General features: G+C 41.7%; 1 protein-coding gene across 1 annotated transcript; it reads right to left on the bottom strand.

The window, feature by feature from the left end:
* Nucleotides 1-1,185: 1,185 nt before the first annotated feature.
* On the bottom strand, nt 1,186-20,196 carry trpm2 (transient receptor potential cation channel, subfamily M, member 2). The gene is made up of 34 exons (XM_026145370.1): nt 20,164-20,196; nt 19,915-20,024; nt 19,005-19,078; nt 18,539-18,707; nt 18,260-18,440; nt 17,632-17,795; nt 17,363-17,543; nt 17,172-17,233; nt 16,876-17,076; nt 15,330-15,432; nt 13,992-14,113; nt 12,543-12,917; nt 12,137-12,274; nt 11,918-12,047; nt 11,684-11,829; nt 11,407-11,519; nt 9,237-9,335; nt 8,883-9,096; nt 7,605-7,723; nt 7,387-7,519; nt 6,874-7,045; nt 6,533-6,713; nt 6,221-6,402; nt 4,729-4,861; nt 4,256-4,343; nt 3,661-3,745; nt 3,413-3,558; nt 3,211-3,275; nt 2,826-2,855; nt 2,644-2,730; nt 2,483-2,561; nt 2,298-2,399; nt 1,791-1,907; nt 1,186-1,689 (listed from the first exon to the last, which is right to left on the bottom strand). Exons 1-34 carry the CDS (start codon nt 20,180-20,182, stop codon nt 1,573-1,575), a joined length of 4,437 nt encoding a protein of 1,478 aa, XP_026001155.1. The 5' UTR covers nt 20,183-20,196; the 3' UTR covers nt 1,186-1,572.
* Between the last annotated feature and the right edge of the window lie 5,257 nt (nt 20,197-25,453).

Raw genomic sequence — 25,453 nt, forward strand, 5'->3', positions numbered from 1 at the left:
AGCTTTAGGTAACAACCTTTGTTCAGACTAACAGTGACTCTGTGAGGACAGTTGTTTTTTGCTCCAGAGTGGGAACTCTTCATTTTGTTTTGTTTTTTTGTCTCTCTTTGACGTTGTGGCTAAAAATAGCGTCCGTGCGCTGCCGGGAGGTGGAGATACAAATAATAACAACTGAGAGAGAGAGGGAGGGAGGCCGGGACTCTGGCGCCTGCTCGGCGCACACAGTTCAACTTTCAGGTCATAAAGTCACAACAAATCCACGCGGTTTAGAAGTTACTGCTCTTTCAAGCACACACAGACACAATCGGGATGATTTGTGATCATTTCGTGCCGGGACAGGTGATCGATTGGGCAGCCGGGGGAGGGAGTGAAACCGATACTGCGTAGTCTGGCCACCTCTGGCTGCACCAATGAGAGCCCGCGGAGGCTGCTCCGAAACTAGCGCAGCGCTGCATGCTTGGCAGGTGGACAAAAGCTGAGCTCAGGGCAGAAAAGTGTTTCACAAGCTTCTCTGTTTTTAAACAGGACGGGAGAGAGTGCAACACGCAAACAAACTCAGGGAAACGGAGATAGATAGTGATATCAGCGAGAAAGCAAGCAGCAGTGCCACAAAGTCAAACTGCTTCAATACAAGTGAATAAAAAAAAAAAATTAATCGAGTAAAATATATCCAAATTAAATAAAGGTGAATCAAGGCAATCTAAAAAATGTAGATTAATATTTAATTTCACCAAGTTGTAACATGATTATTATTATTACTGATGATTGTCTTGTGTGTTATAAAAGAATAAGCTCTATAACTGCTACATACTAATAGACAACTGTAAGTTAAAGCACCCTGTGCGCCATTAGTGAACTCTGTTCACTTATAAGAGATCTGTTCCACTTTTTCTGTCACACATATACTGTAACAATGGCTCATATCAAACATCACTGAAGTTTCTAATAATGAGGCCACTATATGTTCAAGTAATCCCTGTCATCTGAGTGCTTGTTTTTATAATATTCTTGGCTCTGTAAGTCATCACTGAGTACATATCCCCAATATGGTATGAGCACAGAAAGGGGAGAGTCTAAAGGGCTGCATAGTCAGGAAAAGATAAATAAGGATTATTTTGAGCTGTGAATCATGCAAAGCTACTCTAGTAGAATTGAAATGTAAAAAAACATAGAGAGCTGGAAATCAACATAACTAGTCCCCTTTAATTATTCCTCCAATTTCTTATCCAGGTTCAGGTTGCAGGGGGTCTTAGCAGAGAGGCCCAGCTGATCCAGCTGTCCGGGGCCTCCTCCCAGTAAGACATGCCTGAAACACCTCACCTAGACCACCCAGACCACCTCAGCTGGCTCCTTTCAGTGTGGAGGAGTAGCCACTCTTCTCTGAATGTTAATATTTGATTGTTTTTAGTGAGCAGCAGTTAACAGTGTAGGTTCAACATTCATTTCATAGTCAGCAGCAGCACAATGTAGATTATGGCTTTCAGTGCAACACAATTAATCGACATATTTAAAGAAAAGGCAGCAGTGACGGGGAGATGTAGAGGCACATTTACAGCCGCAGCGTCGTGAATGTCAGAACTTCCTGTTGTGCAGCGCAGCAGCCAGCCGCAGCGACTCTCTTTGGTTTGAGCTAAGTGTGGCTTTGCTGCTCACCTCCTGCCACTGAAGAGCACCGTTACTGCTCAGCACCTAAAAAGCAACAGATAATAACATGTAAATGCAGAAAGGAGGAAATGTAAAACAGTCGGCCAGCCAATTTATTCTTCACGCTGTAAAACACTCGATGTTACCGTGTTGTTGATGTCCACCATCACCTGGCTTTTTCTATCCAGGTGAATGTTTAGGACAGTCATTTCCACCCAGGCGTTATCCGTGTTCCTGCAGTCATCCACATAACCCTCAAACACCTAAAACCAAACAACCACGTCCATCAACAAATTAATCGATATCATATTAATGTACCGTTTCAGCCCTGGCAGGATGCTCCCCTTCTCTCTTGAATGATTCAAACATTTCTCAGCTCAGGAAATAAGTAATTTGTCTTTGATGTTTACATTTTTTATTTTATAATGTAATATTTAATCGAATGCTTTCTATTGTATCACTAAATTTACTAACCAGTGTTTATATCAAAGACAAACAGAGGGCCTGTTCTTCCTGCTCTCTCAAAATGCTATCAGTGACAGCTGTTGACATGTTCTTCTATCGAAAGCTGTCGTGCTTTACAGCTGTTCTTTGTTTTCATTGCTCCTGCAGCTACTTTAAAGCTTTACCACCACAGTGCTGCACTGACTTACCTTTGTTCCCTCTGACAGTTTTGCGTTGATCGTTTCATACAGCTTTTTCCCCATCGTTTTTTTAAGAGTTGGTGGCAGTTTATCAGCAGAATCAACAGGGCCCTGAAGGTTTTAAAGCCACAGTGTGATTGAACAGTGCAAAAAAATGTATAAACCACATTAAATGGACAAAGACTGGAACTCACTCCAGGTAAAGATAAAGTTCTTCGACTCTCGTCAAAAACTGCCAGGTACTCCAGAACAGACTTCTCGCTGTCTCGCCAGCTAAAAATAAGTGGAAAGTCTCAGATATTTCTGTGCAAAACAACCTTTTTAAAACCTCTGCAGGGGCATTGAGATGACCTACCGTGTAATCACAAGCTCTACACTGAGGTTTGGACCCAGGCGGCTCAGTGCCCCACGCCCACTGATGCCCGTCCTCCCCCCTGGGTTTCTGAGATGACAAGCTCCTTATCAGACATCAAGACATGCTTTTGAGGTTACTATAAGTAATACTGAATAGGTTCTATATCTGTTCTTGTGTCATACCTGTAATTAGCTAAGGCTTCTGGTTCTGATCTGCAGGGAGAAACAATAGATGAAGAGCGTACAGAGATTGGAGGAGCCGGTCTTGTAATTACACAATAAAGTCAAAGTTAGGCCAGAAAGCTTATTTACTGTGTTCAAATAGATTCGACCTGAAAACTGGTAATTCACTTGTCACCGAGGCCCATTCATTGCCTGCTAATTAATGTTTTTATGGATATAATATGCAGGTTAAAAACACAATGTGTATACTCACGCAAAATAATCCCTTTCAATGATTACTTATAACCTACTGGAAGAGTGTTGCTTTCTAGACATGTGAAAAACAGACTCTACGCTGTCCTCAAATAAAACGCTAGTGAAAACAGGAAAGTATGGCTTCACACACCCATCCACATGGTCTTCGCTGTCGTCAGAGGTATAATTAGTTGGTTTGTATGAGCTGAAACTGACCTGGAAAAAAAAGGAGATAAAAACCACCAGAATTATTGGACAATTTATCAGTTCAGTGACTTTCTGAGGAGTGGCAACTGGTGACTTTGTGGTGGAAAAAAATAATATTTAATAATATTTAAATATATAATAAGTACCTCCCAGGGCACCTTCTCCTCAGGCACAGGGAAGCGCGTGAGTTTGCTGTTTGGGTAGGAAAACTGACGGGAATACACATGGAAACCGCTTCCTTTCTCCGATGTATTCCTGAAAGAATCTGGGGTCTCATCTACGCCAGCTGGAGCTGCAGGTAACCACAAAAATGTGCGCAAACAGCAGCATATTTAGAATATTTATCAAACATACAACTGTGACATGTAAATAGTGAATTAAATTTGGTACTGACTCCGTGACTGTGTGTCTTTTGAGGGCAGACCCTGAGATTTCAGACTATCCATAATCCACTGCAGGGCTTTAGTAGACTGGCTGACCTGATGAGACAAAGGAAAGTGGATCAACTACTTCTGTTAGCTGCTTAGATCAAGGACGTCAAAGTAATTTTACACGTATAGCTAAGTTTGATCTTAAGTGGGTCAGAGTAGTGAAACTCCTATTTCTGTCAGTGTAAAGTGTAACTACACGTTTAATCCCCGAGATAGAGATTTTTTTCATTTAACTGTGAACCCACTGTATAAGTACACATTTCTGCATTAGATAGTGAAGAAAACAGGAATCTTATGCCACTTAATTGGTTATTTGCTACTTTATGACTTTGGTGTAGTATGAATGGAAATGGGGGAGGTGTTTATCAGTAGGAAAAGCCATAAAATGTATTAAAAACGCAGTTCAAAGTCTAAAATTCACACCCCTGACACACAAGAGCGTGCCACAAAAAGCGTGCCGTGTCTTTAGTGCCTCAGGTCACCCTCCATTAGCATATCGTGACATATTACAGACACAGGTGCAACATTAGTGCCAACCAAAAGAAATCAGGCCACAACCTGCTCTTCAAGTTGAGTCAGTCTTTTCAGCATGGCAGCAGTGCTCGTTTCCCCATTTCTCTCCAGCAGATCAGTTATGATGTTAACCCTGCAGAAACAAGTGTCAGTTTGAAAATTACTTAAAGAAAATCATCAGTCTTTACAATAAAACAAACAGGAAATTATTATATACTACTTTTTTTTAATAACAGAGTGATTTCAATCATTTTTATGTAAATATTGTTTGGTGAAGCAGCCACATCCAAGTCCTTGGACAGAAAATATCTCAAATTACCCTAAATCTATCCAACTGTGTGTGATACATAAGGTGATTATGCATGCAAATTGGTCCTTTGGTCTCTAAAAGCTCATTAAAAAAAAGAACGTGCAATCACATTTTGGCTGGACTGCTCACTCCGTTTTATGGAAACTGGTGTGATGATGCATAGACAGCACACATACAGCGACTTTCAGCTACATTACTGTGAGATTACTTCTGGGCTGTGTCCAGGATGCGTCTCTCCGTGCTCTGGCTCTGCTCCTGCCGTGCAGACACCAAGTATCTGTCTTTCATCAAGGACTCCCAGGTCAGCAGCTCCTCATCCTCTGTCGGGTTGAGCTCATTCTCTGAAAAACAGCATCATATGCTTTGAATCACTGCATAACCTAATTCTGCACATCCATGCGGACAGAAAACCCTGCACAACAGATAAACTGGGAGTGAGTTAAACAGAAAGAGCAAATACTAGCTGCTCAGCGACCTTTTCTTTTCAGTTCATGTTCAGTTTGGGGGTTTTTTTTTTCTGTATTTTATAGTATTTTATAGTTATAATAATCTTTTTAAAACACAAATTAGGTTTTTGTTTAAAGCACTGTCAGGGTCTGCAGATGACCTCTGAATACATTAAACTTTCAGCATCTTCACTGCCACGTTCTCAACAGCACCAAAAACAGGTAAAAATCTGTCGACCATGAGCAGAGGCAGAGGAGATCATCTGCATTAATGAGATAAATAAAGGGTCATACTCTGGTTACAGTATGATGGGGATAAACTGATCCATCTCCATGGCAACCGGGCAAACTTCACCTGCTGACGAACACCATGAGATGTGGCTAAAAGCTCTGAAACTTGTGTTTAGATCTAGTTTTGAAAACGGAAGCCTTCACCTGCATTTGAGATACTTGTTTTGATGTGACCTAAATGTGGGATTTCAGTCATGTGATCTGGTTTTGCTCACATGACTGACCTGCTTTTGGAGCCATACTCACTCCACTGGTCACTCAAGAAACAGTTTTATGTGACAGAAAATACAATATTAGATCTTTTGATCTTGTTATTTCATAGTTTTAGTTACAGTGAGTTAAACGTCACCACTAGATGTCAGTAGATTGCAATCAACTGAGTTCTATTTTCTAAACTCTCCCAATTTAGGTGTATAATTCTAGATAAGTTGGTATTGGACTTGGACACTTAGCAAATCAGCTGTCACACGATGTGAGAATATGGTCAAACTGTTCATCAGAGGGAAAGTGGGATCTTTAGGACACTTGAGCCTAACATTAGATGGAGTGATGCCAGAGTAAAAGCAGCTGTTGTTTAGCCGACTCACTGTCTGCTGTACAGAGATGCGAGGGTTGCATGGCTAATCTGCTGATATGTTTTTGTGTGCTAGAGCACTGATTTCAGTTCAGGAGATGAAGCTTGAGGTGATGAGGAAGAGGATGACCTTTTTAAAAAGATCCCATCTCTTTCCTTAGCGTTTTCACCATACATAGGTCTAGCTACCATCTTTCATACCTTGAGTCTGAAGTTGCAGGCACAAATTTAAATCTGCCTTCGTGGCATGTGAACGCCTACAAGTTCTCTTCTTCTTCACCTTTGGGGTACCCTGTATGTGGGTGGTCTGTAGCCATGTACATAAATAATGAAGCATTTTTAATTACACAAAAGTCTGCAAAGGTGTGGATAAACACTTCAGCACTTACTGAACTCTTTGTATATTTTGGGGGGCCTCCGCAGCACCATGCTTCTGATGAAGAGGTAGATATGACTGAGGATGATGAAAGGAGGAGGGGCAGCAGGTCGACTGTGGTACTCCTTAATTAACTCGTATCTTTGAAACTTCCATATTTTGTCTGTGTTGTCCTGGACTTCCTCAAATGTAAAGCTGTGCGGGACGATAACACGAAACATAAGGAAGTTTAAAAATAAAAAAAAGGCGAGGGCTCATCATCATCATCATTAAAACAGTAAGATGACAGAAAAGCTCATACACTTTGATGACAAGGAGGACTCACTTGAAAATTGCTATTAAGAGGTTGAGCAGCAGTATGTTGGCAAAGAGCAAATAAACACAAAGCATGATGATGGTGAGCCATTCAGGAAAGACCGGGCTCTGGTTTTCATTCAACACGGGACATTTAGGCTTCAGGGGATCTGTAGCATTCACGCTGCAAGAGTTCATGTCAAACTCAGTGTCTGCAGGAAGAAAAATGACATCCTCATTAGTGATGAGCAAAGTTGAAGCCTTTGGAGGAGAATAAATATGTGTAACAAAATACTGAAACAAATTATTACAGCTAAAATAAAAAAATATATATATATTTTTTAAAGTATAAGATTCTCAAAATCCACTCACTATCAATATTTTTGGGAAACTGGCCAAATATGATGAGGTATGGCTCGTAAAGCACCCCACGGATGATCCAATCCAGACGATTTTCATTGTGGATGAGGATGCCTTGTTTGGCGACACCATAAGCCACCACCCAGATACTCAGGAGGAACATGAAGAAGAACATGTCCATCATCTGGAGGATAGAAAGGCACCAATCACAAGCAAGAAACACTCAGAAATTGACACATTTAGAAACACGGTTGCAAATTCTGACATCTCATGTATGCTTAGGGAGTAAATAAAGTGTAGCTGAACACAAAGTTGAGGTCTGACTGACTGAAATAAGTGTGGTAACAAAATGATCCAAGTGTTCAAAACACCTTTTTGAAACACAAGGACTACATTTCATCTGCAGACTATGATCGAGGCTCGGTGAGGTAGAAGCCTCTTATTGTATTAGGTAAGCGTGTTTTTTTGGTGTAGCCATAAAACCTCAGGTCAGCATGCTTTGTATTTGTTCTGTAAACCCCTCACCATCTTTCTGACTATGATGATTTTGGGTCCAAGGGTTCGGCTGATCGTGAAGATGGCCATGAGACGGAGGCAGAAGACCACAAAATCGATGCAGAGGATGATTTTACCCAGATAAAACAGCTCGGTTGTCAGCCTGAAGTAGGAAAAGCTTGGTGATTCATAGATAATGCAGTGGGTGGATTGATTTCCACAGACTGTCTTAGAGAGCAAAAACCCACCTAAATGCAAGGCCGATAAGGAACAGGACGATGGAGAGGACATCTAAAATATTCCAAAACTCATTGATGTACATCTTGGCTTTCTTACGAAACCCAAAACCATCTGGATCATGAAAGAGCTGAAAGAGAAAAGAGAATTAGACATAAGAGGATTTTATATTACTTAGCATTCGACATACAATCACCTATCATTTAAATTATTTTGATTACTTTCTAATCAATAAATAAATCATTAAAGGATAAAGAAGCCTTTGAAATGAAAACAACAAAAAAAGACAGAAAAAGGGAGTTACTCAGGGACAGGATTTAGGTAGGTAAACAAATTGACTGCCCTCTGTACATCAAGGGGAACTGTGTTAAAATGGGTCACACCCAGAAATCCTCTGAAGACCTTTCCTGCCAGCACCATGTGGGTTATTAAGAAGGTACAACAGCGACTACAACTGCTGGAGCCTACAAGCTGCAGGCCTTGCCTTTTAAGCTCCTCTGCTTAGAACGTAATGGCATATCGTATCTCTGAGTAACAGATCACAGAGCTCTTCAGTGGGTCATCAACACAGCACAGAAAACCATGGATTGCTGTTTACCCTCCCACTGCCAGCTCCTGTCACCTCTTAGGGCTGCACACTTGCTATAATTCCTCACATCCAGGACGCCACCTGTTTGACCTGCTACCCTCTGGATGGAGCGGGACCTTCAGAGCATTTTAAGGACTCAAAGACAGTTCGTTCCCAGGGCCATTTACACAGTGAATTTCAGCTAGGAGTAAATGTCTGTTTACAGGTTATATAATGACTACCTTTTAGGGAAATGACTACTAAAGGTAATTACTTTCAAAGATAATTATATTCATTCTGGTGCAATAATTACTCTCACTGGTGAAACAATGTCATTCATACTACCCCAAAGATTACCCTGATGTAATTTTATATTTATTTATTTGTGTAATGCTTCCTTTTCAGGCGCATGCTTATTCTTTTCTGTCCTATTTTAAATGCATTCGTTTTTGCTGCATTTGTTACAACTACAAAGGTTTTCTATTCTTTGTGGACTTGCTCTGTTACACTGCTCCCTCCTCTAAAAGAAGAAGGGTACTCACCATTTCTTACTGCTGACCTTTTAGACATTTGAGCCTCTAAAGGTGAATGGGGCCACTGTCTGTGTTGAAAAATTCAAAGACTGTCTCTCTACAATACAGTACAGTGCACACAAAGAGAAAAAAAAGGCTATTTGTTTGTTGTTTTGTATCATTTGTGGGTCTGAGCCACAGTTTCTCACCTGTCTGATCTCCTCACACACCAACGAGAGCAGCCAGATGTAGAGCAGCAGCTCGCCAGCAGAGGGCATGCTCTGGAAATCGATCATCAGCACCACAGCAAACAGGAAGAGGAAGGCAAAATAAAATACAATGTTCCAGTAAAATTTAACCTGTGGGGAGGTGTACAGGTACATCAGCCTGGACCAGCAGCCCAGAGGCTTCATGGGCTTCAAGCTGTGGACAGAAAGATCACTGCAGTTAGAGAGACAATGCCATGTTTTCATGTATCCACTGTTTATTCAACTTCAAATGACATTTAAGGTCATGCAGCGATGAGGGTTGATATTTGCATTAAGGAACAAGTATGTACATACGGGCCATAACCATTTCTTCTAAGTGTGCTTCCTGTCAGGGTCTCCACTGTCTTCATCTCCTCGTCTTTCGCAGTTTCTCTCTGGATGATTTCATCATGTCTGTGGAAAAGTTACACTTTTGACCACAGCTGAAACTCAATCAGGTATTATTATTAAAAAGAATACAAGCAGAAAGTTAAATTGGGGCATTGTTTAATTAACAATGTCAAAAACCCTCCAAACAAAGGCATTTGAAACCATTAATCACATTCGTCAATAATGAATCGTAGTTTAAATGCGTGGCACCTCGCATTATGAACATTGTTCAGCATATTATGAAGAATACGCATTGCTCTATAATTCATAACAACTATCTCAATTAAAGTTAAAATCTAAAACGATAAATAATCCATCCATTTCTTCCTTTGGGTCACGGGGGGCCTAAACAGAGAAGTCTACACCTCCCTCTCCCCAAGCCACCTCCTCCAGGTTATCCAGGGGAACACAGTGGCCAACCGAGTGTGTCCAAGGTCTACCCAAGGGCCTCCTCAGAGTAGGACATGCCCGGGAGGCGACTGCCCCAACTGGCTCCTTTCGACATTGAGGAGTAGCGGCTCTACTCTGAGTACCTCCTGAATGACTCCTCAACCTATTTCTAAAGAAGAAAGCTAATTTCCGCCACTTGTATCTGTGATTTAAAATAATAAGTAACAATAACAGGCTTAAAAAGGAGGTTAGGCATAACATTTAGGACACAACAATTTTCCAGTTTTTGGCATCAATTGAGACGTTAACAATTAGATTAAAGTACAAGTACATCTAGTACCGACAGTAGTAACAATTAGTCACACACATCCTTACATTACACCAGATGTAAGAATCTCCACTTAGTCACTGTGTAAACTGTCACGTTTCTCTCGGTGAACTTCTGTTTAGCATCCATGGTGTTGTTGTCAGATTTTCCTCCTATGGGTTTTTGGATGTTAACTATTGTTTGGCCATATAGCTAATCTCTGTCAGGGAAACTTCCAGCAAAATACACATCTAAATCTTGGAAAGTGACTTCATTTTTTCCCCTGAATGCACTGATGAAAGCTTTATCTGCATTTTCCCTCCTTTATCCTTCTTATTTGCTTTAAAAAATTCATCCACACATGGCAGCAATTCCATGGTGTATGAAAGATGAATCAGGAGTCATTTTAGATGACACAGTTGTAGATATGTGTTGTACGGTATATTTAGTCAGTTTCTGTCAAATGAAAACAAGTGAGAGTTGTCTGTGCCTGGACATTACATTGGTGGCTTACTGTATATTTATGTATTTGTGTATGTTTAAAATTAAGTTAAAGTAAAACTTTTAATATGTATGTATTGTGACAAAGTGGTAGGCTTGAACTTATTTACCACTTGTGCCTTAAACATATTGATTTATCCCATGTTATTTTACAGTTGGCCATAATGCTTTAGTTTAGACATTGCTGGTGTAACTTTGCTCTACATACTCTCCTGGGTTTGTTTGTGGTAGCGTTATGTTACAGTTTACATCCATGCATATGCTTTTAAAGCAAATACTACTTAACCATCAGGTGGTTTGAATTTTTTTCTGCCATAGGCAGAATGACACGATAAATTATGTTTGCTTTTGTTGCTTTGGTTATAATTACCTTTGTTTGTCCCTTTGTTCTGGTCATACAGCCAAAACAGGTGTGTGGGAGGGGCCGAACTGGCACTTCCTTTTTATATAAGGTCATGAGGTCATTGATTGCATCATTGGGTACAACCAAATGAAGGGTTTTTCCTTTTGTATAGTAATGTTTATTTTCTTCAGGGTTGTTTTGAGATGGTAGAATGGAGATGCCAGGAAAAAAAAATGTGACCAGTGTTGCGTTGATGCAGTCTATTTATCACTTTCCTTACCACTTGCTCTAACCTACTTCAAACACATCTGTACAGTAGCATGGCATTATCCATTATTAGGCAAAAAAGCCTTTTGTGTGTGGTCTAAAGCCAGCCCATCCAACTCCCTAGTAGTCATTTACAGATGCTATGCTTCCTTTCTTCACTTGGGAAGAATTTATTTATCTTATCTCTATTTTTGCTCCATTCTGTTTGCCAGTGTTAATAAAAACACATATAAACACAGTAGCATTGTACAAGCCATTGTACCCCTTAGCTGGCTGGCAGGTCTCACCTGAAACACAGAAAGCCAGTGAAGATAAGAGGGAAAAACACCATGCAGATCAGCACTCTCCACACAGGGTTCTCTACTGAAAGCTTACCACACCAGATCTGAGTCAGCAGAGCCTGAAAGACACGTTTACACAGACTGCATTATAATGCAGCACCAAGAAAAAGTTTGAAATTAAATTGAGCGATTTCTTAATTTTGTAACTTTAATTGATCTACTCAACATTGTGATGTATAACACACTGGCAATCCCCTCTGGAAAAATCTAAAATTTCCTCTACCTGAACACCAGACTGAGCTATGACGTTTTTGTCATCTGCCTCGAGTGCCAGCCGCAGGCATGTCGTTCTGCCCCACAAGTGTGACATGCGAACCAGCAGTTTCTTAGCGCGTGACTCGTCACTGTTGTGGCACTCGGTGAAGACACCTGGGACACACATATACGCAGCCTGAGGATAAATTCAAGCTCCGCAACAATCACGGTCAATTCAGCCATGTTATGATATGTGTTATACCAATGGCATGTTTCTCATAGTGATTGGCGAGTTCTCGCATTTCTTCTGCATCATCTGCATCGCTTCCTTCTCGTGCCATTTTCTTCAGGATCTTACTGGCAGCCAGAGCAGCAGACATACAATCCCTACACTGTTAGTACACAGATACAGAAAGATGTGAGGTCATAAACACGCCACGCAAGCAGCTATGGTTGAAGTTTCCAGAAGTGCTTTCGTCACCTGCTCCCAGGCAATTTCAGCCAGTTCCTTGTTATTCTGGACGACAGCCCAAAGGAAAAGGTCTGTGCCCGGGTCCCTCTGTGTTTCAGGACTGTCCTCCCTGAGCTGAGCTTGGGAACTTGTCTGACTTTTAGACGGCTAAAAAGAAAGTGAAGGAGTCTGTTATTATTATATGATTAATGTTCACAATGCCAGGATTTCTGATATAATGATACCCTACAGCATATTCAGTCTAAATACTTTGCATATTTACTGAATATTTTACTCCTACTAACATCTATTTCCATAAAATAAGCTTTCTCAAATTATAAAAAATAAAATTGGGTAAGATACAACACGTGATTAATTGGCAAAAAGACAGATTCAGTGTTTCAAACAAAAAAACAGAGTGGATGAACTAACTCACTGACAGTGACGTTTCATCCATGGACATGTTTAACTGGTCTGTGGTGGTGGAGGGAGGATAGAGGGGCTGGGTGAACTTCCCCAGCAAGTGGCGCACCACATCAGAGACATAAGTTAAGGAGATCTTTTCGCCTTGCTCCCTGCAAGCTCGAGGTCTGATGCCGAAAGCTTGCCTCCCGCTGCGTCGAGCACTGTGGATCCGCTTAGCCAGCTTGCGCAGAAAGAAGCAGCTGGGCAGCTGTGTGTAGAGCTCACACAGAGTTTCCTCCTCCTGCAGGAAATCCCTCAGACTCACACCGTTCTCCAGCAACAGACTCACAAACTGAGGCTTGTTGCCAGCCAGGGCTGAGAACATGGCCCAGTGGAGGTCGCTGGACTAGAAGCAGGAAAAAAATCAGAACAACATCATCAGAATTTTTGTTGTTTTTTTGTCTAGTATCATTGTTTTAGAAACAAAGGATGGTGTGATGGCAAAGTTCAACATGGAGACAATAAAATGAAGGAAAAGTAGACTGCTATTTCTTTCTAGACCTCTTCTCTGCTACTCGTAAAACCTTTATAATATGATGCATGCTGCTGCTGAATCAGCTGACTTTATGGTGTTATGGTGGCAAGAAGGCTTTCTGTATTGATAATATGGGCTGGGTTTACCTTTGGAACCAGTTTCGAACACAGCAAACTCTCCCTATAGTTAAACCTATATGTATGTCAATTATTTACAGTTTTTCACTTCTCCAGTGAAAATGGCATGTGTGGCCAGTCTGGCACCTGATAGGCTCACATAATTACCTATTTCAGTTTTTCCCATTCAATAAATTTATCTTACTAATACAAACCAGGATTTCAATGCTTTTTAATCACAAAGCCTGTGCTGTAAAGGTCATGATTTTTCTCTTTCATTTCAATTCCCTTTTCCCCCCTAACATCAGAAATCAGACTAAGCAGTCACACAAGAGGTAGGTATCAACTAAATAAGGCAACCCAGAGTTTCCCAATCTAGCTATGAGTTTGTTTGCACAAAAGGGAAGCATGTAACCAATCAGAAACATGGACAGCTTTACTAGCAACAGAGTGATATACTTTACAAAGAAGGTTAAATGTTAGAGAAAAGACTGGAAAAGCAGTGTGCATGAAGTCCAAGAAAAGTGTGTAAACTGAAAGTAAGTAGAGAAGAAATATAAAAACGTTAATTTATTATTTTATTTTTACATAATTCAAACAGAATTACATTTTAGAATAACATCACCAGGTGCAAGGCTTAGGTGCCTTGCCTTACAGAAGAATAAAATTCAGCATTACTTGCAGCCAGCAGGACAGAAGGAAGGGATAAAGTTATTTGGAGGAACTGATGTTTCTTATTGATGTTCAGCAGGAAATGGGGGAGAAAAAACACTATCTGGGTAACTGATCAGAGAGTGATGTTGGTTTTCTATTTAAAAGACAAACCCACCTTCCACTGGCTCTCCTCAGTGAAGATCTCAGTCTCAGCTATATCCACCCGGTTCCAGGTTATAGCCAGCTCCAGCTGCCTATTCCAGCATTCAACTTCCAGGAATTCACTGGATCTTGAGGCTGAAAGGAGAATTTACAGTGATTCGATTTATTTGTCTCTTGTCTCTCTAAAAAGCTCATCCACTGCTCGGTGCATTTTAGATAGTATCGGAGCGATCGTGGCTCAAGAGTTGGGAGTTCGCCTTGTAATCGGAAGGTTGCCGGTTCGAGCCCCGGCTCAGACAGTCTCGCTCGTTGTGTCCTTGGACAAGACACTTCTCCTACCGCCTACTGGTGTTAGCCAGAAGGGCCGATGGCGCGATATGGCAGCCTCGCTTCTGTCAGTCTGCCCCAGGGTGGCTGTGGCTACAACTGTAGCGTGGCTACAACTGTAGCTTGCCTTCACCAGTGTGTGACTGGGTGTGTAAAGGGCCTTGGGGTCCCTAGGGGGGACTAGTAAAAGCGCTATACAAATACAGGCCATTTACTATTTGAATGTAAAAAGTTGTTTTTTTCATTTATCCAATGACTAATCTAATTGATTTTTAAATAAATTCTTACACATCTGAGAATGATGTTTTCCCCCCAGCAAATCTTTTAAAAATATTTATATTACAACAAAAAGACAAGCAAGAGTCCAGTCTGACAAGATGGAAGCATGGACGTGTTTGGCTTATCATCAAAACCAAATATCAAACATAAACCAATTATTTTTCTATTATAGTGTTCTTGATGCATTAGTACAGGAAAATTTCCAGTTGTACTACCAGGACTGTAGTCATGTGACTATAATGGGAGACACTGGATGACCTACATTAGCTGAGATAGCAGAAAGGCGCCCAGATAATGTGGTTTAATTACCCAGATGGATGGAAAGTCTGGACAAAGCTGATAAACTAGAATGATGACTCATCACGGTCAAAAGATTAAGTGAATGTCCAGTGTGGTGGACTCACTTACGGTTTCAGTGCACTTTAGCTCAGATTTCTTTGCTAAGCTTGGTTTAAATGGGTTTCTTAGGTATTTTTTCAGAATATCATGAGGCGTTATTAGTCTGAAGGAAGCATGGCACATTTTTAAAGACATCAAGTGTAGTTTTCTCTCTGTAAAGATGGTATCAAAATATCTTCAACTGTGGGACATTCGATAGCACATTTATTTTTCTGACTGGAAATATTATACTTGCTAAGAGCCTGTTTGGCACTAAGCCAGTCCTTCTTCATACTTAATAGCGTGTGTTATGTTTGTAGGCTGTCTGGTTAGGATCCGGGCATTTGCTTCAAATCCATATTCTTACCTTTGAGTAGTGCTTGAAGAATGGCCACATCCAAATCCCCGTGATAGTCCTCGCTCACTCTGAACACTGTCAGCAGGTGTGACATCCTGATGATGTCCTGAATCTACAAATTCAATAAAGAAAAACGTTTAAATACTGGAACCACTGTTTCTTTGGCTCTGGCTCAGACATCTCTGGTGAGCACACAACAAACTTCGTGCAAATATTTTCATCTTTGATATTTAGTCATTTAGCTGCAGGAAACAGTTCTGCAGCTAAAACTGTGCTGTTCAACATATGTTACTGAAGATGCATGGTGATGAAGATGAAGGTGTCATCCTGACAAAGAAAAATGTGAACAGCAAATGTAATAGACTTAAATCTGACATAAGACAAGCAGACATGAAACACATGAAGGGAGAGGAGACTTAGACACAGGGGGGTGAGGACCTTAGAGGAATCGAATATATATCGAATATATATAAGGTGCAATATGGGAAGAAGGCAAGCCAGCAGAGGCAGTGTGATGCTTTGTGCAATGTTCTGCTGGGAAACCTTGGGTCCTGCAATTCATGTGGATATTACCTGGAAATGTACTAACTAGCAAAGAACTGTTGCAGACAATGTAGAACCTTTAATGGAAATGGTATTCCCTGATGGGTGTGGCTTCTTTCAGCAGGATGATTCTCCCTGCCACAAAGCAAAATAGTCCAGGAATGGTTTGAGGAGCACAACAACGAGTTTGAGGTGTTGAATTAGCCTCCAAGTTCCCCAGAGCTCAATTTCCCCAATCGAGCATCTATTGGGGAAATAAAGACTGATAATGACTGAACAAAAAAACCTATGTACATGGATGCCCACCTCACAATTAACAGGACTTATAGGCTCTGTTGCTAACATATTTTTGCAGCTATAACAGGACACCTTCAGGGATCTAGTGGACTCCATGTCAAGGTCGATGGGTCGGAGTCATTTTGGCAGCAAAAGGAGGATAAACACAATATTAGACAGATGGTCATAATGTTATACCTGATTGGTGTATATACATTGTGGCAATATCTAACACAGAAAACATCATCTGAGATGATAATGTCAACTACTAGATCAGTCACAAAATATGACTCATGACCATCCAAGTAAGGCATGTATGAAAACACTGCTTTTACACTGTCAATTTAGGGCAGCTATTGCATAAACATAAGTCTGGGTGGTTGTCTAATATCCATCCATCCATCCATCCATTCGCTTATCCTTTTCAGAGCCTATGCCAGCTGTCATAGGGCAAGAGGCAGGTACACCTTGGACAGGTTGCCAGTCTGTCGCAGGGCTAACACACAGAGACAACCATTCGCACTCACATTCACTCCCGCAGTCACACCTATGGGCAATTTGGATTAATCAATTAACCTATCCCCACAAACTGCATGTCTTTGTACGGTGGGAGGAAGCCGGAGTACCTGGAGGGAACCCACGCAAACACGGGGAGAACATGCAAACTCCACACTTTGGGCAAAATAGCTTCTATAGTAAGTTCAGTAATTTTATGGTATTCAGTATATTTACATACCTTCTTGGTCCATTCTATGATTTTGCCATCTGAGAATTGTTCATACTCTTGACCAAAAAACTTCTTCATCAACTGCTGGATGAGGGCAATAGTGACTCGGATTAGTGGCAGTCCTGACACGTGTGCAATAACATCTGCTATTCTCCCAGAGCCCTCCAAGATCACGCATGGTGTTCCATGGAGCATAGCATTGTAGATGGTCTGAGAGGAGACACACAGGGCAGTTATACAACACACACACACACTGACACTGACACTGACACTGGGGGAGAGAGGCCAAAAAACAGCTGACTCACATTCAGCGTGCCTGGTCCGCCATCCAAAACCACACACACCACAGGAATAGTCACACCAGTCCCTAAAGATCAAATATTTGATCAATTAAAAATATATATATATCAAAAGCTTGAAAGATATATTATCATATTTCAATAAATATCTGTGTTGTCTTATTGATTTTTTAGATACTACATCTGTTATCTTTAACCTTTATTTCCAAGACACTTTCTGGTGATCCACATCTCTAGGCAGCTACGCAATTTAATCTCTACACCATAATGTCCGTGGGTTCCATCATCCACCAGTAGGAAGTGGGTATGGTTGCTGTCGAGAGTGGATAGTTGGCCCTGGTTCCCAGTGTCCATCAAATAATGGGCAGGGAAGCATCCCTAAAGGAAAAAGACGGAGAGTGAGAAGAATTTACAGTAACCGAATGCTAAGAAGATGATGCCATCTCACCATAAGTGTTTGTCCTACCTCTGGATGCACCAGTGCTTTCCTGTTATGAATTATCCCCCATGTTGCCACTCCAATAGTTACAATCTTGCCCTGCATGGAGCTACTCATGGCGTAGTCCCTCACAGCCTGCCCCACGTGCTTCATCACACCTGCGTGGGTACCACCAGTGATGATCCATGCACCTGCGTACAAAGCAGCATATTCACCAGTAGAACAAAATATCTCTAAAATATGAAAGTCAATATTAAGAGCCTTACAGTCCTGACTTTAAAGATAGGACTCCTATGTGACTCCTAAAAATCATGCAAAAAAAGGGGGGTGGGGGTGGTTAATGGGGGGGGGGGGGGGGGGGGGTTGAGTGTGGGACTGTTTCTGGGCCTGGAGCAATCATTTTCTGAAAGCTTCACAAGTCCGCAAGGTTACCAGGAAACCAGGAGAGATATTCAGGATGCTAGAATTACAAGTTTTTACTGTTTTTACAGTTAGTACAAACGCAAACTACATATAGCTGAAGTCTATCTGACTACCAAAATGAACAGAACAGAAGCACGGGAGGTGGCACGTAGCCATAAAAACACTACTTTCTGTGCAATGAATGATCTCTCACACACAAATCTATTGCTCGCTTGCTCTTGTTCTGGCTGACCTGTTGTCTGGGCCACTTTGATCAGCCCTCTGTGGAACATGTTCTTAAGATGAGACTTCAGATAGAAATTCTTGGCTCCTCCGGTAACTGAGATCAGTAGATTGGGGGGGGACAGTTTCCATTGTTCAGTCAATAACTGGTACAGGATCTCAGGGCTGGTGTCTGTGGACACTCGGGCGTACTGACGGTGGACATGTACACACAGATTTAAAGGATGGCATAAAGACTTGCAGATGTGCATTTACACAGTAACATAATGTAGAGTAAGGACTGGCTCACCTTGCCTGTCTTTTGTCCCAAACCACCAAAGCTGATGTCTCCAAAAGCGTCAGTGGGCGCTTCACGGACATGTCTGTGTATGTTCCACGACTCGCCTGTGAAGTCTTCTGGCTTGATGGCTTCGTCTGTATGATCAGTTTTTGCGTAGCCACACTTACACACATCCCCACTACAGAAACAGTAGAGAAACAGAAGCCGATGTTTAAGATTTAAAAAAGTATAAATACATTAATTCTTCTTCACCTGCTTTGCAGATATCCAGTAGTTTTAATTAAAAAGCTAATTTGTTTAGAAATGCCCATTTTTTAGTGTTCAAAGTTTGTTTTGCATTCTGTATTTTATTTAGCTGAAAACTGCATTATCATGTAACTGTCCCCACAGCACCACTCTATTACAGCAACAACAAGAAGGTCAGTCCTAAGTCAGTCCTCATCAATTCAGCATAGTGCAGAGCAGCCGAGCTTACCTTCCATCTTTTTCAAAAAAGCAGCATTCCTTCTTGCAAATGTTTTCCTTGATCCAGGAGGCGAGAGCAAGGCGCTGGAACGAAGGGGACAGAAAAAGGTGTTTAGAGGGTCTGGCTGTGTTAACCGCCAGAGTATGAACTAGCCGTGACTCCAAGCCAGCTTCCGACATCCTGGCACAACATGGGAAATTGTGTTGATGAGATCGAGCTTAGGATGAGGTCTGCCAGAGTGGCAGGAGAGAGGAGGCTCTGCAGCAACCGCTTTGGGTGCTCGACATTGCAACAGTGATGTCAGAGCTGTGTTGCTGCTGAGCAAGCTGCACGAACCTAATACTTACTGTAGAGGAAAGGCAGCAGTCGGGCAGTGGTTGTGGATCAACACATAAATGCGTTAATGAGTGAGTTAATTGCACTCAGATTTCTTAATGAGGGCATAAAAGAGCAATGATTTTTAAGGAACTAGCACAATTTAAAAATAATTCCTATCATTATAGCCAAACTATTATACTTGTGAACAAAACATGAAAGACAGTTTAGGTTTAACATAACATGAAATAGTAGAAATCAAAGCACATTTATTCAGTTACTGTACTCTACTTTGCTCACACATTTTAATTAAGTATCTTGATTTCATGATGTCTGGCTTCTCCTCCACTCTATACAGCACTTTTCATCACAGGAGCTATTTGCCAGCTACACTTTGTAGATTAATATTGTATATATGAAACTCATGATAGGTTAATGTAATATAAGTCATTACATGAAAACTTTTGGTTTTGATATATTACCCCATTTATAGTGAAGTTTAGAAAACAGTACTTTTAATATGGATATGATATAGTTACAATGCCAGTTTTCTTAATCCTAATCCTGTGTGAAAAATAAAAGCTTGTGACAGATAAACACCCACCTTATACAAAGCAGAAACCAATCCTTGATTTATTCCATGTGTTTTTTGCTGCTGCAACTGCTGAGTCACTTGGATTGGGTGAACCTTGCTCTCAAATTTAGGTAGCATATCTGAAAGCGCAATAATAAAAAAAAGAAAAGCTTGCTGTGTAAAAGATTTCTTGAAGAGCTAGCATCCAAAAACAACAACAAGAAATAATTTACAGCTAGTTACACACAGATAACACAACATGTTTAAGCCCACACTGACCAGCTGTTTCAGACATCATCAACGAAGCCTTCAAGACGCCTCACATGAGAGAGTGAGAGGCTGCGTGACTTTATCACATCACACTGTTAAACTGGCTCCTCCCTCAGAAAACAATATAAACCACCAAGGGATTTCACTAGATGACATAATCTGCTATCTAGCCAGGCTTCGTATTACTCACAGTTACATAGCCTGAGATATACCCTCACTGGCCACTTCATGAGGTACACCTTGCTAGTACTGGGTTGGACCCCCTTTTGTCTTTCAAGATTTCTGGTCCATGTTTAGTTGATAGCATCACACAGCTGCTGGAGTTGGCTGCACATGAATGATGTGAATCTCCCATTTCACCACATACTAAAGGTGCTCTATTGGATTGAGATCTTGTGACTGTGGATGCTTTTTGATTAAGGTGAACTCAGTGTCATATTCAAGAAACCAGTTTGAGATGATTTGAGCTTGTGACATAATGCATTATCCTGCTGGAAGCAGCCATCAGAATCTGGGTACACCGCAATCAAAGGGATGGACATGGTCAGCTGTAGTGTTTAAGCAGTGGTCAGTTGGTAATGAGGCGCCCAAAGTGTAACAAGATCTCCCACCACCATCAACCAAGCCAAAGCATAGATGCAAAGCGTCCATGTAATGTTGTTAACGCCAAAGTCTGAGTCCAACATCCAAATGTTGCAGCAGACTCATGAGACGAGAAATTTTTCCAAGCTTCCATTGTCCAATTTTGGTGAGTATGTAAGAATTGTAGCCTCAATTTCCATTTCCTCGCTGACAGGAGGGGCACCCAGTGTGGTCTTCTGCTGCTGTAGTCCATCTGAGCTGTGCACTCAGAGAAGCTCCTGTACATACTTTGGTTGTAACGAGTAGTTATTTGAATTTTTTGTGTTGTGTTTTCTGCCCATTAGCTTGATGCAGTCTGGCTATTTTCCTCTATTCTGCAACATCAACAAGGCATTTTCACCCAGAGAACTGCTGCTCACTGGATTTTTGCTATTTTTCAAACCATTGGGGAAAAAAATCTAGCACCAACAACTGCATCATGTTCAGTCACTTAAACCACCTTTCTTTCCCTGATGTTCAGTTTGAGCCTCAGGAGGCTGTTCTGACCATGTCTCCATATTGAAGTACTTTGGGTTGCTACCGTGTGACTGTCTGATTTATTACCTGCATTAACAAGCAGATGAACAGGTGTACCTAATGAACCGGACGATGAGTGTATATTCAAAAATGTGAGTTCAACACGCTGAATGAGATTAGATTCACCAATTATGTAACATGCCTATACACATTTTAGTATCATATATAAGAACGCTTTACAGAATCGTTTGCACGCACACGCACACACACACACTTACCTCCTAGAGCCTCCTTTCATTTAAAAATACAACAAGAAGGACATGAAATCACTTCTTGGGACTTCTTTGAATGTCGCACATTCCCAGGTTTATGAAAACGGTGTGTTTTATGTGGTATGGCACTAGTTGCCAGGTAACACAGATGGGATCAAGTTACTGAACTGAGCACTGGTTCACTATCAGGAGATAAATATACTGCGGTTATTGCGGCAAGTAATCAAATTTAAGTTTCTGTTACATATTTTGACACAAAGTTTGTTATCAGTGCTGATCCACTATAAATGTAATGATTGTCCAGTGTCTGCTCTATAATTGGCCTCCAGTAAGGTCATGTTTTTGGCAGAGTTTGCATGCGTAATCTGTAAGCATGATAGCACAAAGAGTTTTGCATGAATTCTTCTAAAACCTACTAGAGGTGTAGAGTGGGATCATGTAGACAGTCCATTAAAATTTGACCTCCATGCCCTAAGGTCTCCAAGGTCAACTTAATGATTTATTGGTCAACAACTGACAAAAAACTAACTAAATGTGGTATTTATTGTCAACATACAGAAAGCACAGTATAAAGATTTAGTTAATTTAATAAATGTGACTTCTGACCTCTCCTTCAAGCTCAAAGAGAATAATTATAGAGGTATTTAAAATACATTTCTTACTACCATTGTTTGTATTAACAACAGACAGGCATACTGGGAATGATATAGATGATATAGAATGATTTTTAAAATTTCTTTCAAATTGCATTTAGCAAATGATATTAGAGGTTTTGTCTTGATCTTAATCTTTAACAAAAAAATTCCACCAGTGATGGAGGAAGCGCTCTGATCATTCAGTAAAATTACAGCGAGCACACAGTAAAAACACCTTAAACTGTCACTTAAGGTAGAGAGTAAGTCTTACTCAAGCATGAAAATGCATTTACGTTAAAAGTAAAATTACTCGGAAATTAGAGCATAAAGATTAGAATAAAATGGTACATTAGGCTTTAGGCTTGAATCTCTTAAATGCACCAGACCGATTACACTGGGCTGCACTGAAGTCAGGGTAAAATCTGAAGATGTGATCTCAGTACTGGAGTTTATGTTGCACAGCATGGCCTTTGTCTTTGTAACCAGGATTGGGAGCAGCTCTACCTGCAGGTGTAGGGACAAGACAAAAGCGGACACTCTGAAGTGAAGGGCTCATGATTTCAGTTGTCATTTGAGAAAGAAATAAGGCAGGTCTCAGTACTATAAGCACAACTCCAGTATGGCACTTCCATAAGTCTAAATATAGAGAGGACATAGAGGGGGCGACACACTGTCTTACAGACTATCTCAACTTTTGTGTGGACACAGTCGCCCCTGCTAAGACGGTACGGTGTTATCCTAATAACAAACCGTGGGTAACACAGGAAGTCAAAGCTGTCCTCAACATGAAGAAGAAGGCTTTCAGGAGCAAAGTGAAGGAGGAGATGAAAGCAGCACAGCGGGAGGTGAAACGCTGCCTGAGGGAAGCAAAGGACACCTACAGGAGGAAGGTGGAGCAGAAGTTGGAGAGGAACAATATGAGGGAGGTCTGGAATGGTGTGAAAACCATCACAGGCCACAACACCAAGAAAAGCACAGTGGGGGGGACTGTGGAGAAGGCAAACGAACTCAACAACTTCTTCAACAGGTTTGACCAGCCCACAACCCCCCCACCCTCACCCTCACCTTCACTACAGAGTCCTCCCCCCACTCTCCTACCTCCCTCGCTTCCCCCCCTTCCTGACACCATGACACCCCCCTCCTCCAATCCCTCTCTCAGCAGCAAGACATCTCCCCCCCTCCCCTCCTCCCAAACATCTCCCAGTGTCACAGTGGATCAGGTCAGGAGGCAACTGAGGAAGCTTCGCCCCAGAAAGGCAGCAGGCCCAGACAAGGTGTGTCCTAGGATGCTAAAGGCGTGTGCTGCTGAACTTGGGGAGCCGCTACAACGAGTCTTCAACCTCAGTCTGCGACTGGGGAGAGTGCCCGCCCTATGGAAGACATCCTGCATCGTCCCGGTCCCCAAAAAGAACCGGCCCAATGAGCTGAATGACTTCCGACCGGTGGCACTGACGTCACATCTTATGAAGACTCTAGAGCGGCTCTTCCTCAACCTCCTCCGACCACAGGTACAACATGCCCAGGACCCACTACAGTTTGCATACAAGGCGGGTGTCGGAGTGGAGGATGCAATCCTGTACCTCCTACACAGAGCCCACTCACACCTGGATGGGGGAAAAGGCACGGTCAGGATACTGTTTCTTGACTTTTCCAGTGCCTTTAATACCATCCGGCCCTGTATGCTTCAGGAAAAACTGAACAGGATGGAGGTGGACCCCTGCCTGGTGGCTTGGATCTCCGACTACCTCACCGACAGACCACAGTACGTCAGGCTGAAGGACATCACGTCTGACACTGTGGTCAGCAACACAGGAGCACCACAGGGAACTGTGCTGTCCCCTCTTCTCTTCACCCTGTACACCTCTGACTTCTGCTACAACTCTGAATTATGCCATATTCAGAAGTTTGCAGATGACACGGCCATCATGGGGTGTATCTGGGATGATCAGGAAGAGGAGTACAGAAGTCTGGTGAGGAACTTTGTCGCATGGAGTCACACAAACCACCTGCAACTCAACACCTCAAAGACTAAGGAACTGGTTGTGGACTTCGGGAGGTCCAGAGAAGGTCCACTGCCGGTTCAGATAGAGGGGGAGGAGGTGGAGGTGGTCAACAAGTACAAGTACCTCGGGCTGTGGGTGGACAATAAACTGGACTGGTCATGCAACACAGAGCACCTGTATAAAAAAGCCCAAAGCCGACTGTACTTCCTCAGGAGGCTGAGGTCTTTTAACATCTGCAGGAAGCTCCTGAGGATGTTTTACCAGTCGGTGGTTGCTGGAGTACTTTTCTATGCTGTGGTGTGCTGGGGGAGCAGCACAGCAAAGAAGGACTCATGCAGGCTGGAGAAACTGATCAGGAAGGCTAGCTCTGTGGTCGGCATGAAGCTGGACACTCTGGTGACAGTGGCAGAGAAAAGGACATTAAAGAAACTGATGGACATTATGAACAATGCTGGGCATCCTCTGCACACGGCCATTAACAACCAGAAGAGTCTGTTCAGTGACAGGTTGCGTCTCCCCAAGACAAGAACTAACAGACTTAAAAACTCCTTTGTCCCACACGCCATCAGACTGTTTAACTCCTCTCTGGAGGGGAGAGGGAGGGGAAACAGGAGGACAAAGGAGGGGGGAACAACTAAGCTGTAGTGCCTCTTCACCTCACTGTACAATACCTTGTGCAATACTTTTTGTAAATAGTCAACAGTGCAATAGACTCAATACTTGAAATGTGCAATTCACTTGTATTTTTATTTTTTATTCCTATTTATTCTATTTATCCCCTTTGTATATTTTATTTATATTTGTCTCTGTATTTATATATATGTGTGTGTGTGTGTGTGTGTGTGTGTGTGTGTGTGTGTGTGTGTGTGTGTATATATATATATATATATATATATATATAACAATTCTGTAACTGTAACTTCGGTCGTTGCTGTGCTTTTTGGAAGTCGAATTTCCCAGAGGAACCCACCCGAGGGATTAATAAAGTTCTATCTTATCTTATCTTATCTTATCTTATCTTATCTTAAATGGTTTTGTTTGGCGTCACTCGTTTTGTTTTACCAGTTTTACCAGACTGTCAAAGCAGACAAAGACAGAAATCAGGACATAAAGACACTGGTTTCATTCGAAGAATAATTAATCTTTGACAGACTGAAGTTGTTGTCAGAGGGTCTTTTACATCTTGGTGAAAGCAGAGCAGTTCGTCTTTCTCAGTCCAGTCACGACCACCCTATTATTCAAGGTTAAAGGTTCTTTATTTGTCACATGCATAGTTATACAAGTATAACAC

Source organism: Astatotilapia calliptera, chromosome 16 (assembly GCF_900246225.1).
Source record: "Astatotilapia calliptera chromosome 16, fAstCal1.2, whole genome shotgun sequence".
Lineage (NCBI taxonomy): Eukaryota > Metazoa > Chordata > Actinopteri > Cichliformes > Cichlidae > Astatotilapia > Astatotilapia calliptera.